Raw genomic sequence first — 15786 nt, 5'->3', positions numbered from 1 at the left:
GGAAAAATGTACTACAGAAACAGACCAAGATGTGTAAAAATGATACATATCCTTTTAGTGTCTGGAATTTCTGTTGACTGTGACCTGATTAACTTACTTCAGTAAATATTAGATCTTATCATCTAAATGAACCATCCTGTCCCTTGCTGGAACTTCTCTTCCCGACAGCCTGAGTGTAAGCTGCTGCCGCTCCTGCAGGAAGGGACTCCTTGTTTAGGCAATGGGTCCACACTGATTTTTATCAGTTCTCTTGTGAGGTTGCATATCTGCAGCACTGCTTTCTGTGCACTTACACTTGCAATGAACGATCAAAATACATGGGATAGTGGCACTACCGAATCTCTTGAGACTGCATTAGGTTGCATATAGGATACCTATATACTTTAATATTATACTAATCATTATAGTATATCATTATATACTAATAATATACTATAATGACTGAGCTCAATGCTTTAGTTTTTGCAGGTATTTTCCTAAATTCAGAGCTCTCCAAAAATGTGTGAAAGTGCCTGTGTTTGACATCGGTTAATTACATTATTTTCATTAATTAATTCATCCATTTTTAAGTGGCCCTCCCTCTGCTACATAAATATAACCAAGTAAAGGTTAAATCTAGACAATCAAATGAGGTAACTTATTATCCAGGTACTTTAAAAGCGACTGTAAAGAATGTGATGTGTTTCACATGTTACACAACTGCACAGACATATTACATCTTCTCATAGACAGCGGAGGCCTGATTAATGTAGAAAGAATGCTTCTTTTTAAAGCCTAAAATTAAAAGTAAATTATGCATTTCCCAAGAAGAGGGACTAAACCTCCCACACTGACCTCCCTGTTTGTAGATAATATAAAGGTTATCAGTACAACAGGAAACTGGCCCTGTATTAGGATGGAAATGGAAGGAAGATTTTTTTTTTTAAAGGTCAGCAGGGTACCTGGCAGAATGTAGCCTGTATCAGAGTCAATGGTAAGTCTACTAATGAGGGTCAAGGAGAACGGAGGTGTCGTCAGTGTGTTGATAGGAGAGAGTTCTGTGGTAGTATGTAGAATAACATGCTGCTTTCCCTCTCAGTGTTTTCTCTGAAACTGTTCACGGTGAATCATAAACGAAAAAAGAAAGTCCTTCTGGACACAATGGGGAAAACCCTGAGGAAAAGGATGTGATGCCAGTCTGCTTTAAGTCTGGGATTTCTTAAGAATGTCTCATGTTAATATTCTGTTGCATACTGTAGTTATATATTTAAAAGCCAAAGATGATACTAAATGTTTAACAAAAACAGCCGCCTGAGGCTTTGTCTAGCCTAACCTTGTTTTTGTTAAGTCTGTTATTCCGAACGATAAAAAGTGAAAGTGCAAATGATGAAAAGGAAAAGTCTCTGTTATCTGTTTGTATTTTTTTTCAAACAATAAACTTTCCCCAAGGGTAACAGGATATGCGAGTGACTCCAGCTGGCTCACCCTTTCCTGTATGGACTTTACGCTTGGCAAAGGGATTCTAACTGATATGAAGCCAATTAAAAACAAGGTAAAAGTTCTATTTTAAGTGGACATACTCAGAATTTATAATGAAAATAAAGAAACGTGCATTCAAATCACATGCACAGGATTATGTGCATAAATGCTTCTAATGCTTCACAGAGTCAGACACAGTTAAATGCAGATGGTGTGTATTTGGATTAAAGGATGTCTGTACAGAGGTTTGACCATTATCTGATTTCTGTATTGGAGTTGAAAAAAGGCATTAGTACTAAGGTGAAGGTTTACAATCTCATTTCTTATCATCAGACCAGGTGATTTCATAGTCGCTGAAGACGGTCTTTAACTTCTCCACTGACACAGCATGGTCTGCTTTACCAAAGGCCTATGAGTGAGAGAGAGCACATTACAGAGGCTGTCAGTGGAGCATGTTGTATTTGTTTCAGTATTTGCCTTGATAAAGAAATATACTTACAGTTGATTCTCCAAAGACTCTTATTTTTTTCTCTTGGGTCTTGTGCTCTATCTTTCCTCCTCCGAGGCATTTACACTCCATTCCCAAGGCCTCCATTGCTGGATTTACCTTCTCAAATATATGATCTGTAAATCATTAAAACCAATCAAACATAAGATACAGATTGGCTTAAGCAACAGGGCGTAAAATCATCAACAGGCAGACATATATTGTCAGTGCTGTCTCTTCCAAATACGCTGCATGCGTCTAATTGTTGGCAATGAAGCGCATTAAGTTTGGCAAGCATCTCCTCTCCCTGGCCTGTGCAGTACTATTTATGGTCACTGACAGCCTGGAAGACGCAGCCAAGGGACTTTGTAAAGGGACAAAACTGCGACAGTAGCCTCAGCTGAAATGACGCACATGACGCTCCTCGCCCTGCAAACTGTACAGTAACGAACTTACTGTGATACTCTGCACTTTTTGTGCCTCGGACTATGTCTTTATGCACATCGCCATCTTTCACTTTCACTCTGACCAGTATGTACTTAAACGTTCCCTCTGGATCAATCTCTACATCGGGAATTTTGGCCAGAGCGTCTGCCATCGCGAGTGTAGCTTTCCGGAAACTGCCGCAGACCCTCAGACTGATCAGAGGTCTACTGAGCACCGACAACATGGTGCGTCCGTACTATGCCTCTATTTGGATCGTGTCTATTTCCTGTCTTAAAGAGACAGATGCGTCTGATCACACGTCGCTCACTTGGTGGCGGCTCCTCGTGGCAGTATCACAGAACTGTTTTTACTCAACTATGGCACCAGTGAGCACCGCCTCTTGTCATTTTCAACGAGTTTAAAAATAAAGTAGAGAGAACATCGATCTATTAAAAACGAGGAGAGCATGTTTTGCCCGGAAAGACACCTTTTCTTTTTATCTATCTATCTTTTTCATTTGATTGGACTTCCTGAAACATGAAAGAAATTTCCCAGCAGGCCCTGAGAGATCAGGGGTCAGGGTGCTGGACAGGCCTCTGAACAACGGCTTCATCCTGTAGCCTTTAGTTTAAAATAAAACCTTTCCTCTGGACGTTTCCTACATTATCATGCCAAATAACAGCTTTAAAAAAATGACAGCTATTTACGGCTATATAATATTGTCTATATAAGGAGTTGATGAAGATTCTCAGTCATCCAGGTCTTTTTCATTCAAAGGGTTGAAGTGATGAAGCTGCTATAAAGAGAAGCAAAACGTCTTCAAGAAAACTCTACAAGTCCAGTTGCCTCTTCAACCCTCTGTATCAAGAGCAGTTTCGAACATGTGTCATAACATTCGTTTTCAGCCGTTTCACTGACAAATAGTATGTAAACATTTGCTTAGATCTGTTCTTATCAGAGTTTCTCCCTGTTTGGAGCGAGTTAATCAGGGAGTTGATATTAATTAAGACAGGAAGGGGTGGGGGTTAAGGGGTGTCAAGCAACAGTGGCCAGTATTCAGCGCCTCAGGTCAGGAAGGATATAACTTGTCACTTCTAGAAACACAGGCAGCCGACAGGCGCCTCTGCTACTGCAGCCCAGATTTCCCGTCCCAAGACAATCATAAAAAGGTGTCTGTTAGCTGCCAATGTAGTATTGTTGTCTCTCTCTTTCTTCTTTTGATGAGCACATCATTTGGCAGGACAGGTCAATGCATTTTTTCGAACTGAGAAAGGTAAGTTCCAGTCTATGCATTGTCCACTTTGCACACTTTGTTCTGCCACCAATATGCATCCTGCATCAGCAGGAATGAATCATCATATACACACTCATGAAGTTTAGTCCAAATTATGTGCAGCCACCATTAGAGGCTCTCACTAGTGCAGCCAGAGATAAGGCTTTCATTTGTTCAAAATTATCTAATGGGTGTTCGTCCAAGAATAAATTACTGACTGTCTTATCAGCTCACAGGATTTCACAGCTTCCATAACCAATTTCCTTCTTAGTCGTATTTTTCAGTACTTGCATCAGTGTGTGTACTTTTGTAAAGTCTGTTTTTTTTAGCACAGTCATGTGTTTTTCAGTGCATTAAGATTCAAAGACATAAGCAGATTAACATCACATTTAAGAAATGACCACTAAATCAAAGTCAGAAAACATAAAAAAGCCATAACATAACTTGAAGAGCAGTTGAATATTAGACTTTATTTTAGTTAACAGAGTGCAATATTAAGAATACAATAAAACTACATCACTGTATTTCTCCCTGAATTAAAATGGGGTGCACTATAAAGCACAAATACATAGAAATACTTGAGTAAATAGTTCCTAAACACAGTACTTACAAAAATATGCTGTCTGCTTGTATTAGTTATATTAATAGACAACTGCATAGGTTGTTTGGCATATTTGCCAGAACATTCTAAAGCTTGTAGTGGGATGGGGCTGTGTTGGAGGGGGTGTGGGGATTTCCACTGAAAAGTCCGAGATGAAAGTTTCCAGGAAACCTGGAGCAGCCCAGAGATTTGTATAAAAGCAGCCACCTCAGCACAGAAGAGTCATTGCATTCTTAGCTCCTTAGGTCCTGACTAAAGAAATACTGAAGGTGCTCTGTGGGATATTACACATACTATTTGAAATGGTGAGTTCAGAGGTGTCACTTTATATGTAGTTACGTTTAGTTTCAGCTCATGGTCAATGTGGCATTTATTTATGTTGATATGTCTTTTTTCATTTTCATTTCTACAGGAGTTCAGTGGACATAAAACCTCGAAGATCTGCCTGATGTTTCTTTGCTCAAGTATGTAAATGTTGGAGCAGAACCTTTATACCTGTTGTTACATTTATAATAACATCTAGCATGTATCTCCCTCTTTCATCTTCAGTGCTGTGCATGTGGACCACTGTAGAGTCCTGGTCTTACTTCTACTCAGACACCACAATGAATTGGAAAATGGCTCGAGACTGGTGCAGGTTGAACTTCACAGACATGGTGGCAATCCAGAACCAGGAGGAGATCGAGTATCTCAACAGCTGGCTGCCCAAAAAACGAGACTACTACTGGATCGGGATCCGCAAGATTAATCATGTCTGGACGTGGGTAGGGACCAACAAAGCTTTGACAAAAGAGGCAACCAACTGGGCAAAGGGTGAACCAAACAATGGAAAGATGAGGTCAAGTTTGGGGAGGAATGAGGATTGTGTGGAGATGTACATCAAAAGGAATGATCAGGCAGGCAAGTGGAACGATGAGAGGTGCGTAAAAAAGAAGACAGCTCTGTGCTACACAGGTGAGTTTTGGACTAAATTACAGAGCAGCTCTTGTTAGGTGTTATGTACATGTATCTGAAGGTACTTCGTTTTTTCTCAGCTGCCTGTACAAAAGACTCGTGCCTGAATGGAGAATGTGTTGAAACCATAAACAGCCACAAGTGCGAGTGCTTTGAAGGGTTTTATGGAGACACCTGTGAGCATGGTAAGAAACACACAATCGTGTTCACACATACAAGTTCACATCACAGAACTTTAGATCTGATTGTGTCCTGTTTTTTGTGTTGGCAGTGGTTGAATGTGAAAAAGATCAGGTGCACATCCCACAACATGGAAGTGTCAGTTGCACTCATAAGCATGGAGACTTCGCCTACAACTCCTTGTGTATGTACTCCTGTGAGGAAGGATACCAGCTGAGTATGCCGAGACCTCTGAGATGCACTGCTTCAGGAAACTGGTCGGAGGAGCCTCCTACATGTGAATGTGAGTTCAGTAAATCGTGTGAATATGACTGCCGTCATTAGCAAATTGATTTAACAAGCTGTGACTAATGTATTTTGTCCATCTACAGTGGCTCAGTGTCAGCTACTGTCTCCTCCTACAAGAGGATCCATGAAGTGCTCCGATCCTCTCGGCGCCTCTAGCTACCAGTCTACCTGTGTCTTTAGCTGTGATGAAGGCTACGTACTGGCTGGTTCAACATCTAATATGCTGGAATGTGACGCATCAGGAAACTGGAATGCTTCACAGCCAAGTTGCACCGGTACAGCCATATATGATATGTTTTAGTCTCTGTTAAATATATTTTGTATGTTGGTGTAATAACTGACATCTCCTGCTGCACTTCTGTTCTGCAGTTATCCAGTGCTCTGCTCTTGATGATCCTGAGAATGGGGCCGTCAGCTGCGGAGATGATCCAGATGTGAGATTTAACTACGGAAACAACTGCAGCTTCAGCTGTGCCCCCGGCTACCATTTGGTGGGACCAAGCAGGGTAACATGCACGGCAACAGCTGAGTGGTCAGAGCAGATGCCTCGCTGTGAAGGTAAGGGTGGATTCTAAGTAACTTTAAGATCTACTTTGGAATGACTTCATTTAACATTCTAAATGTTATATTCTGCCTTAGTCATTAAGTGCCAGCACCCAGAGGAAGAAGCTCACCTCATCACTCAGTGTGACAAACCTTCGGCTGATCTGCAGCCAAACTCCACCTGCAGCTTCAGCTGCGAACCTGGCTTTGAACTGCAGGGAGCTCACATCACTAAGTGTTCTGAGGACGGACAGTGGAGTTCAGCCACACCTACATGCAAAGGTAAGAAAGCCTATTCGCACGTCTTACAAAATGAATAAAAGGACTTACCTCACTATGTGTAAGCTCTTTTGAACATTGCAATGACGTCTCATTCATTTGGATTTTGTAGCTAAGGGATGTCCTGCTCCAAAGACTCCAACCAGTGGTCAGACCAGCTGTATCCCTTCTGTGTCTTCACCAGTTTCCCCCGTGACTCCCTACCCACTTGACATGGTCTGCACATACAGCTGTGATGAAGGCCATGAGCTGCAAGGTGCACTCACTATGATGTGTGCACATTCAGGCCAGTGGTCCTCCACACCCCCAACCTGCACAGGTACAACCAAATATCCCTGCACTATTTTTTGGTTATTGGATGCTTATAAATCAGAAGCATAGTTTTCAATACACCATGTCTGCCTGTCTGTTCTTAACAGCTGTAAGATGCTCACCGCTCGAGGCTCCTGAAAATGGTCAGATCAACTGCACAGACGAAGAGCCACTTTACAATTCACAGTGCTCCTTTATGTGCAATGAAGGCTATTCCTTAGACGGACATGAGCTGCTGACCTGCGGTCCCTATGGCAACTGGACTGAAGGAAAACCTACCTGTAAAGGTAAATTTAAAATAAATAAATAAAAAAAGAAATATACTAAAGAGTCAAATCTGAGATCAAAAAGTTCACATTTCATGATGTTTCCTCAGCTCCATCTCCAGTTACTGCCATTGCCTCTGGTGTGGCAACAGGGGGCACTGCCCTACTATCTGGTCTGTCTGCAGCCGCATACATCCTGAAGAGACTGAGGAAGAAAGCAAGCAAGTTTGAACTCAACAGGTTAGATAACCTCCCACCTCTTAAATATTGTTTCTTTTAAAGAAATGTTTGATTTATAGTTTCATTTTTTTCTGTTTTTTTATCCTTACAGCAACTCTGATATTCAGCCACCAGCATCAGTCTACAAAAGCAGCACTGACAGCCTCATTTAGTTATACTCTTCAGTATTTTTGTCAAAGGAATGTGAAATGTTTAAATAATTTACATCAGTATTAGAACCTGTTAGCACACCCATTGTGTCAGAGCTGCCATCTATGAGGTTGCTCTGTGATGTATTTTCCTCCCATTGGTGAGTTTTATATTGAACACATTGTTCTAATAGTTCATGAACATGCTGGAAAGGTTTTTTTATTCATGTGATTGTGAATGTTACGTAAAGCTCTGTGGGGATTGCTGTGCCACTGCATAACTGTGAATAATTTCATGATATTGATTGCAGTATTTATGTACTATTTATTGAGCTGAATGCTATCATGTATGTAACGACTATTCATATTTTTGTATGTATGAAATACACATAATAAACACTTCAAAACTTCAATCTGTTATTGTTGTGCATCTCTTGTGTCATCACTTAACAACACAACAACACACTCAACACATAAAAATGTACGCTGTCAGCTGGGTTTGGGCAGTGGTACAAAGGGTCAGTCGACCTTCATTATTTAGTCATCTACCTAAAAAAACCATACTCTAAGCCATGACATGTTTATCCAAAGGTCCCCAATGGACACCTTGTGTGTTACTGTCACTCATCATTGTAAGTCAGTGTAAGGTCATGACAGGGCAAAGTACATGAATAACAGTGAGAGGTATATGCTGTGGTAATCTGTTTTACACATCATCTCCATTGTTTAATTCCTGAATACAGTGTTTTCTCTGTCAGCACTTATGAGTGGAGACTGATGACCTCAGGTAGAGGTAATTTTAGAAAAACTTTAACACATGTACTTTGAATGTAGTTCCCTTCATGTACACTGTGTGTGGTCAGGAAGCGCTGAATCAGGTGAACAAGGTATGGTTGACTCTTTTCTGCCTCACTTCACATCTCAGAAAAAATAAGATTCCATCACATGCCTGTGGATCTCATTTATTTAGCTTTCTTGGGCGTTCAAAAGCATACTGGATTTCCCAAAGTGCTTGTTCAATAAACAAAGTAATTCTGCTAATCAGTCATCACCCTGTACAGTAAACATCCAGGTATTCTATGATAATGTTGCACTGAATAGCTCAAGAGCAAATATAAAAGCTCTGACTCTGATTCTAACTGCACCAAACCAGAATGCACTACCAAGATTTAATGTTTCACATTTGACCAGAAAATCAAAGAGGCAGCTGGTGTCAAACAATTCAGATAATATTTTGTAAAAGAAAAATAACTGTGGGTAAGTAAAACAAATATATATATATATCAGTTTTTTTATGATGATGCTCACTGGTGACCCTTTTTTTCTTTGGACAGACAAGCATTTTCTCATTGAGGATGAAGTGGGCATTTATTCTGATCTTTGGTGAGTTTTAACACTGTGGTGTAAACATGTGATGATACATTCAAAGTTGACTTTGAACCTTTTGTTTTAGGCAGCTCCTTGGCTGAGACTGCCTTAGGCTGGACATATCACTCATCCACCAAACCAATGAATTGGACCGAGGCTAGGAAGTGGTGCCAGCGCAGTTACACCGACATGGTCGTGTTCCAAAGCCAAGAAGAGAATGACTTTGTGATCTCTAAACTGCCAAACAGATCTCAGGGTCCATATTACTGGATTGGAATCACCAAACTCCACATCAATGATCCTTGGACTTGGGTTGGGAATAACAGCACGTGGATTGGTAACAATTCATGGGCAACAAATGAGCCCAACAACAACCACGCCACAGAGTTTTGTGTGGAGGTCTACGTCAACAATGGACCAAATCGAGGGAAGTGGAATGATGAGAAATGTGCCAAAAAAAAATTTCCAGTTTGTTATAAAGGTGGGTAAGGCTGATTCCTATTAAATGTAGCTTAAATTAAAAATATTCACTGTATTATCTGTCCAGGCTGGGAGAGGATTATTTTACTGTGTACTTTTTCTTGACAGCCCAATGTAATGCAACATCGTGTGAGAGAGGGAGATGTCAGGAGACCATAAAAAACACAACCTGTATCTGTGAGCCAGGCTTTCAGGGGGACAGATGTCAAAACGGTGAGGAGAAAAATATGTTTATGTGCACAGTGTTTCTCACCTCTAACTTTTCAACCTGTCCAGTATGATACTGAGGGCATCTTTGTGAAGAAAAGACAAATTGTTGGCACAACTGAAAACAATTTGTAAGCATGCATGGAGAAAAAAAAAGGTCATAGTTGAAAAAGGTATCCTGTGTGTACTCACGGACTCATTCTGTCCTTCTTCAGAATGTCACATCAATATTATAGGGAGCAGAGGTCATTTTATCCCAGTCAAGATTAACCCTGCATCTGTTTCCTTTGTTTCCTGAAGAATCACATCTATAACCCATGGGTCAGCATATATGTGTTTTAAAAGATGTGTTTTTTACTGTAAAAAATAGAAGTTTAAAGCCTTACATAACTATATTCCATTGAACCGGTTTGTGTTCTCAGTTGTGGAATGCCCTCCTCTGTCTCAGCCTGAGAACGGATACCTCAACTGCTCAGAGGGAGACAACGTATTCAACACAACCTGTGGATTTAAATGTGACCTGGGTTTCCTGCTGATTGGCTCACCAACTGTTACATGTGGTGTCACTGGAGTCTGGAGTGGTCCAAGACCTGCTTGTGCAAGTAAATATGTGAATTTAAGTGTTGTGTAGGTTACTGACTGTGTCTGCAACAGAGATTCAAATAGTGGTCATGAGAGCTCAAAGCACAGCATTGCTTCATTTGTTTCCTTATGTTCCTGTTTGCCAATTAATCCTCTTACTACGAATAACCGTAAAGGGCAGCGGCAGCAGTTATTTCCCACTGTTTTATTTTTCAGGTTATAAGCAGGCTCTGTTGGCTGTAGCTGGGTGTGGAGCCTTCTCTGCTGTCTGCTGCATCTGTTTCTGCTGGATGAAACGCAGAAAGAGTCAGTGTTTCTTAATTGTACTTCACAGAAGCAAGAGATGCAATGCAATCGTATTGCAACACGTATCAAAAGTGATTGACTGTTTTTCTGTTCGTTTCTCACAGGAAAGAAACTTGCCCAAGAAAGGTCAGTGTTGAAACAGGCCAAAGCTGCTCCTCTCTTGCATACACCCAGGCTATCTGCAGCATGTAAGCAAAAATGCAGGGTGTGTCACTTTGATATCAATTTTTCTCTTCCTTTACAGACAGCCTGAGGGTCCATCCAGTGATGTGCACACATAAACAACACCTGGGACCTCATTTATTTCTTAATAATATAGCAATCCCACTCGTGTTAATTATAATGCATTAGTAATAAGCAGATCTAAATATTCACAGCCTAATTAGTCCAGCTTTTCTGTCTAAATTACATTGACATAAATTATGTTAGCATGTGTATGTTACTATTTATGCATATGTAAACTCAGTAAATTAGTGTTGCATTGCTGTGTAAAATTCAAAATGATTAAATACATTTGAGCTTGTGTGTGTGTGTGTGTGCCTCATGTCTGTTCCCATAGTGTTATGGGTGGTGGTTAAGTGATAATACCCTTCCTGAAAGGAAGCTATGGTACAAGTGATATTGCAAAATTGGTCATTGCCTCATTCCCTGAAGAAAAATACCATTTCCTATTGATCACTTCCATAGAGGAGTGACAATGACATGAAGTATGAGTGGCTGAAAACATGTTAAAATGGTAAGGTTTGTTAAATCCTACCTGTATAAGCCTGTGCTGTATCTTCATTCTCCTAAGTTAATCTTCTTTTTTTCAGATGTCAGTCGATATGAGACTAAACTTGCATTTCAAGGTGCTGATATTGACTCTGATTGTGTTCACTGAAGGTAAGTCTGCACAATCCAGCAACTCCTCTCAACACAAGTTTACATTTGTTTTAATGTCTGTATATTAATTCTTTAGAGCTCAGTAACAAAGAAGGAGTACAAGCATGGACGTATCACTACAACACTGGTCCGAACCAGCGGTGGCTCGAGGCCCGTCAGTGGTGTCAGACACACTTCACAGACATGGTGCCCATCCGGAGCCAGGAGGAGACTGAGTTCCTCAACAATTTGCTGCCATTTAACCCAAAATATTACTGGATAGGGATTCACAAAGTGGCTGGAGTGTGGGCCTGGGCAGAAAGCAACCAGCATGTGTCTGAAGAGGATCAAAACTGGGCAACAGCAGAGCCAGATACCATAGCAGGTCAGGACTGTGTGGAGATTTACATCAAAAGGGAGCCAGACACAGCCAAGTGGAACAATGAGAAATGCCGAAATAAGAAAGGAACTGTTTGCTACAATGGTAAAACACTCTTTACTTTGTTGGAGACATTTCCTGACTCAAGTAGAATTAAATGTAAGTTTTCCTTCTGTAGTCTCTTGTGCTCAGGAGTCCTGCAGTTCTCATGCAGACTGTGTGGAGACAGTGGGGAACTACACCTGCAAGTGTCATCCTGGTTTCCAAGGCCCACGCTGTGAAGAGGGTGAGCAAGCTCACAACTCAAGCCACTTCATGAATACCTGTGAAAAGCTGAGTTTGAGTACCAACTAAGTTTGAATTTAAAGCAAAATGTAAGCAGCATGTGGAATAAAGCTGAGCTGTCATCATCATCTGCCAGAACTTTGTAATTTGATACCAGTATTTTCAGCATCTTGAAAAACCACGCCCTCTGTATGTGAAAAAAATAAATATTATTTGTCTTTCCTTCAGCAATCACATGCAGTCCTCTGCCAAATCCAGAACAGGGTTCTCACCAATGTTTCCATCCCTATGGGTCCAATCGTTTTAACTCTTCCTGCCATTTCCACTGTGAACGTGGCTTTTGGCTGCTGGGCATGCCCCAATTGCTGTGCCAAGCCAATGCACACTGGGACAACCCTGTTCCTCTGTGTCAAGGTATGCCAGCAGCAGGCCAGCAATGTCAGAATAATTGTTATTTCAAATTCAGATCACTTTTACAGGGAAAATATTGTTTTAATGTCCATTACAGTTGAACAATGTCCAGTTCTGGACTTCACCAACTTCACTGGAGGTAGTATGAACTGCAGCCACCCCATTGCACCTAACAGCTACAACTCCACCTGTGACTTCAGGTGTGATGAAGGCTTTGAGCTCTTTGGCCTGAACCAGATTCAATGTGACAACAGCGGCAAGTGGACGGCCAGTGTCCCAGCATGTACAGGTCTGTGAATGTATTTATCACTGACCCTTTCATTGCATTTCTTTTCACTTTTTTATAATGCTTTAAGCCTGTTAATTGATTGACTGCTATTTCCCGATACATAGTGTGTAGTCACATCCTGTCCAGACTGTGCAGTTTGAGGTCACACCTATTATCACTCTACTTCACACTCATTTATGCCTGCACTGGACAAACAACATTGTGATTTAGGCAGTTGCTGTTTTCCTTGATTGTAAATTATGTCAGCATGATTATTCATTTAACCACCTCATGCTCAGGCTATGTTTATAGAAGTGGTTAAAACTGATATGTTGTATATCTGTGTCCCACCACAGTTAAAAAGTGCTCCCCAATGTCTTCTCCTGTCATGGGCAACATGACATGTGTGGATGCCATCGAGCCTTTCTCCTTTGGCTCACAGTGTAACTTCAGCTGCCAGGAGGGCTACTCCCTGACTGGAGACAACCCACTCACATGCCTTGCCTCAGGACAGTGGAAGTATTCTACACCTGCATGCACAGGTGTGTTGCAAATTATATTGGGGCTCAATGAAACAAAACTACACATAAATCATAACCTTAAAGTTTACCTGGATGCTTTTTCTTCTTCAGTGGTGCAGTGCAGCAGTCTAACAGATCCACCCCATGCCCACATACAATGCCAAGATCCTGTAAGAGAGCACAGCTATGGCTCCAAATGCACCGTGCAGTGTGAAGAAGGATATAATCTGATTGGTACAAATGTGACCAAATGTTCTTCACAGGGCACCTGGAGTCATGCACTTCCTGTTTGCCAGGGTATGACTGTGTAAATACATACGTTTGAACAACCATATCAGCTTCACTGTGTATCTAATTGGGCTCTTATAATCTCATGATCCTGAGTGCATGTTTTCACTGTCTCTGTTCTCCAGCTGTGAGATGTCCCAGTCTGACCTCTGCCCCTCATGGCTCCTTATTCTGCTCTGACCCTCATGGAGAGTTTAGTTTTGGTTCTCAGTGCAAAACAGCGTGTGAGGAGGGTTTTAGCCTGAACGGGACAGCTGATACTGACTGCACCTCTGCAGGCAAATGGAGCACAGATATTCCTAAATGCCGGGGTAAGGATATACTGAATGATTATGTGAACACAGAGAAGCTTTCAGTGTAAATAATATAATGGAAATATTACTGTCTCTGTTTCTGTTGCAGCTAAAAGATGTCCTACTCTGACCCCTCCTGCTCATGGGTCAGTAGTCTGCTCTGATCTTCATGGAGAGTTTAGTTTTGGTTCTCTGTGTATGTTATCCTGTGTGGAGGGTTTTAATCTAAATGGAACAAATAACACAGAGTGCACTTCTATGGGCACATGGAACAGAGAGATTCCACATTGCTTGGGTAAAAAGCCATCTTTACATTATTTAAGATCATTAATCCACAGCCAAGTTATAGTGTTGTCCAGTCAAGCTTTTAAATACTTCTGACCTCTGTTCTCTCTGTCTGGTTTTCTTCCAGCAAAAAGATGTCCTACTCTCAGGTCTCCCTCTCATGGGTCCTTCGCCTGCTCCGATCCACATGGAGAGTTCAGTTTTGGTTCTCGGTGCACATCAGCCTGTGGCGTTGGCTTTCTCCTGACTGGGTGGGCTGACACAGAGTGCACCGCTGTGGGCACATGGAGCACAGACATGCCACACTGTCAGGGTAATAAATCAAAAAATGGGAGAGCACTTGGCATATGATGCCTCCTGCTGTGTGGTTGAATGTGTGTGTGCATACTTTAATTTATATCACCCAACCAGCTGTGCCATGAATCAGGTCAGGTTAGGTCTTTTTGTTTCAGAAAATGAAAACGAAAGCCGAACTGTCTGTTTAATGTTATCTGCAGCACGTCAGTGTCCCCTACTGGCAAAAGCGCCCCAGCACGGGAGGATGAACTGCAACCATCCAAACGCCCCCTTCAGTTATGGCTCTCACTGTGGCTTTGAATGCAATGAGGGTTTCTGGCTGAGAGGGACGCCGGCAACAACATGCAACAACTCAGGCCAGTGGAGTCAGAATCTACCTACCTGCCAGCGTGAGTGCCCAGCTTTACTGTAAACCTTTTTCATTGTTTGGCTGATTTCATGGAATAAATACAGTTTCTGGTCTTTTCAGCTGTGCAGTGTCAGGCCATCAGTGGCCTGCCTTTGTCCCTTTCCATGAATTGCTCCCATCCTCTGGGGAACTTCAGCTTTGGCTCTCAGTGTCTTTTCAGCTGTAACCAGGGATTCTCTCTGAATGGCACCGCAGCACTGCTCTGCTCCTCCTCTGGGTTTTGGAACGACAGCCGGCCCAACTGCACAGGTATATTAAAATGCACTGGTGGTCTGTCTTTTCCTGTTTGTTGTTTGTCTAATAACGGGTAATACGCATATATTTTCATGAACGTATTGGTGATGAATGTGCAGTGAAAACACTTCCTCACTTTCTGTGAAGGTATGTCTATGGAGTCTGCCATGCTGCTGTACACCGGTGCAGGAGCAGCCACTGCTGTTGTAATACTCATCCTGATAGGTCTGGTTTTGTTGATCATGATGCAATTTCGGAGGAAAGGTGAGACATATGCCTTATATGCACATACTGCACACTGAGTGCATTTCTGATCCTGTTTGTTGATCTTTCCAGGAAACACGATTGTGTCTGATGTCCCAGTGTTGGAAGACAGAGAGAATCCAGCATTTGAATTTTGAGCTTTTGTTCTCTTATGATTTTGGATTTCACTTAATCATTGCTATGATTGTATTGTTATAGGAAGCCTGTTAATTTTTCTTACATTAGAGCTTGTAAAGGTTAATGATAAAAAAAGACAACGGTCCCTTTTGTTTTGCGTCCTCATAACAGACATACATGCCAATCAACTGTCAATCAATGTAAATTGCTGGCCTCCTGTAATTATGTGTTACTGGCTGCTTCTGTATTATCCAACCCATGCATAATACACACGTTTGTGTGCAGGTTTTTCTTTGTGTACTGTTTATATATTTTGAAACAATCAACAATAAACAATCAACAAATTAGCAATTTCCTCTTTTAAAATCCAAACAGTAAAAACATGTTGGGAACATCGTTTCCTTTCAACGATATCCAGTGTCATGTTGTACAATATGCCAGGACCCTAACTTGCACTGTTCACCCACAGTTGGCATTTGAACACTGTGAGGTCAAA

General features: G+C 41.5%; 4 protein-coding genes across 4 annotated transcripts; 3 read left to right on the top strand and 1 right to left on the bottom strand.

The window, feature by feature from the left end:
• Positions 1-1656: 1656 nt before the first annotated feature.
• LOC114434675 (14 kDa phosphohistidine phosphatase) lies at positions 1657-2633 on the bottom strand. Its single transcript, XM_028404010.1, has 3 exons — positions 2402-2633; positions 1958-2082; positions 1657-1867 (listed from the first exon to the last, which is right to left on the bottom strand). The coding sequence occupies exons 1-3, from the start codon at positions 2613-2615 to the stop codon at positions 1775-1777; spliced, it is 432 nt and encodes a 143-aa protein (XP_028259811.1). The 5' UTR covers positions 2616-2633; the 3' UTR covers positions 1657-1774.
• A 1810-nt stretch (positions 2634-4443) lies between these two features.
• sele (selectin E) lies at positions 4444-7848 on the top strand. The gene is made up of 12 exons (XM_028404118.1): positions 4444-4550; positions 4658-4709; positions 4795-5199; positions 5280-5384; positions 5471-5662; positions 5751-5942; positions 6037-6225; positions 6307-6492; positions 6602-6808; positions 6909-7088; positions 7178-7307; positions 7399-7848. The coding sequence occupies exons 1-12, from the start codon at positions 4548-4550 to the stop codon at positions 7457-7459; spliced, it is 1902 nt and encodes a 633-aa protein (XP_028259919.1). The 5' UTR covers positions 4444-4547; the 3' UTR covers positions 7460-7848.
• Positions 7849-8587: 739 nt separating this feature from the next.
• LOC114434743 (E-selectin) lies at positions 8588-10764 on the top strand. Its single transcript, XM_028404119.1, has 8 exons — positions 8588-8692; positions 8770-8818; positions 8889-9284; positions 9392-9496; positions 9913-10092; positions 10289-10378; positions 10483-10504; positions 10623-10764. Exons 2-8 carry the CDS (start codon positions 8791-8793, stop codon positions 10657-10659), a joined length of 858 nt encoding a protein of 285 aa, XP_028259920.1. The 5' UTR covers positions 8588-8692; positions 8770-8790; the 3' UTR covers positions 10660-10764.
• A 262-nt stretch (positions 10765-11026) lies between these two features.
• selp (selectin P) lies at positions 11027-15637 on the top strand. Its single transcript, XM_028404117.1, has 15 exons — positions 11027-11114; positions 11191-11260; positions 11337-11723; positions 11797-11904; positions 12132-12317; positions 12412-12603; positions 12939-13124; positions 13215-13400; positions 13517-13702; positions 13794-13979; positions 14097-14282; positions 14467-14655; positions 14736-14924; positions 15057-15173; positions 15246-15637. The coding sequence occupies exons 1-15, from the start codon at positions 11112-11114 to the stop codon at positions 15308-15310; spliced, it is 2436 nt and encodes an 811-aa protein (XP_028259918.1). The 5' UTR covers positions 11027-11111; the 3' UTR covers positions 15311-15637.
• Positions 15638-15786: the final 149 nt, after the last annotated feature.

This window comes from Parambassis ranga, chromosome 4 (assembly GCF_900634625.1).
Source record: "Parambassis ranga chromosome 4, fParRan2.1, whole genome shotgun sequence".
NCBI lineage: Eukaryota > Metazoa > Chordata > Actinopteri > Ambassidae > Parambassis > Parambassis ranga.
Note: the sequence above shows the minus strand (reverse complement) of the source record. Positions and strands in the feature narration are given on the sequence as shown.

What these genes read in the sequence shown, in the direction of transcription:
- sele (XM_028404118.1), top strand. An exon ending in GGAGCCTCCTACATGTGAAT is followed by an intron (nt 5,663 to 5,750) that starts GTGAGTTCAGTA and finishes GTCCATCTACAG; the next exon opens with TGGCTCAGTGTCAGCTACTG. An exon ending in TTCACAGCCAAGTTGCACCG is followed by an intron (nt 5,943 to 6,036) that starts GTACAGCCATAT and finishes TCTGTTCTGCAG; the next exon opens with TTATCCAGTGCTCTGCTCTT.
- selp (XM_028404117.1), top strand. An exon ending in TGCACTTCCTGTTTGCCAGG is followed by an intron (nt 13,401 to 13,516) that starts GTATGACTGTGT and finishes TCTGTTCTCCAG; the next exon opens with CTGTGAGATGTCCCAGTCTG. An exon ending in AGACATGCCACACTGTCAGG is followed by an intron (nt 14,283 to 14,466) that starts GTAATAAATCAA and finishes TGTTATCTGCAG; the next exon opens with CACGTCAGTGTCCCCTACTG.
- LOC114434675 (XM_028404010.1), bottom strand. Translation starts at nt 2,615, where the DNA reads ATGTTGTCGGTGCTCAGTAGACCTCTGATCAGTCTGAGGGTCTGCGGC. An exon ending in AAAAAGTGCAGAGTATCACA is followed by an intron (nt 2,083 to 2,401) that starts GTAAGTTCGTTA and finishes AATGATTTACAG; the next exon opens with ATCATATATTTGAGAAGGTA. An exon ending in GAGTCTTTGGAGAATCAACT is followed by an intron (nt 1,868 to 1,957) that starts GTAAGTATATTT and finishes TCTCACTCATAG; the next exon opens with GCCTTTGGTAAAGCAGACCA.
- LOC114434743 (XM_028404119.1), top strand. Translation starts at nt 8,791, where the DNA reads ATGAAGTGGGCATTTATTCTGATCTTTG. An exon ending in ATTTCCAGTTTGTTATAAAG is followed by an intron (nt 9,285 to 9,391) that starts GTGGGTAAGGCT and finishes TTTTCTTGACAG; the next exon opens with CCCAATGTAATGCAACATCG. An exon ending in CTGGATGAAACGCAGAAAGA is followed by an intron (nt 10,379 to 10,482) that starts GTCAGTGTTTCT and finishes CGTTTCTCACAG; the next exon opens with GAAAGAAACTTGCCCAAGAA.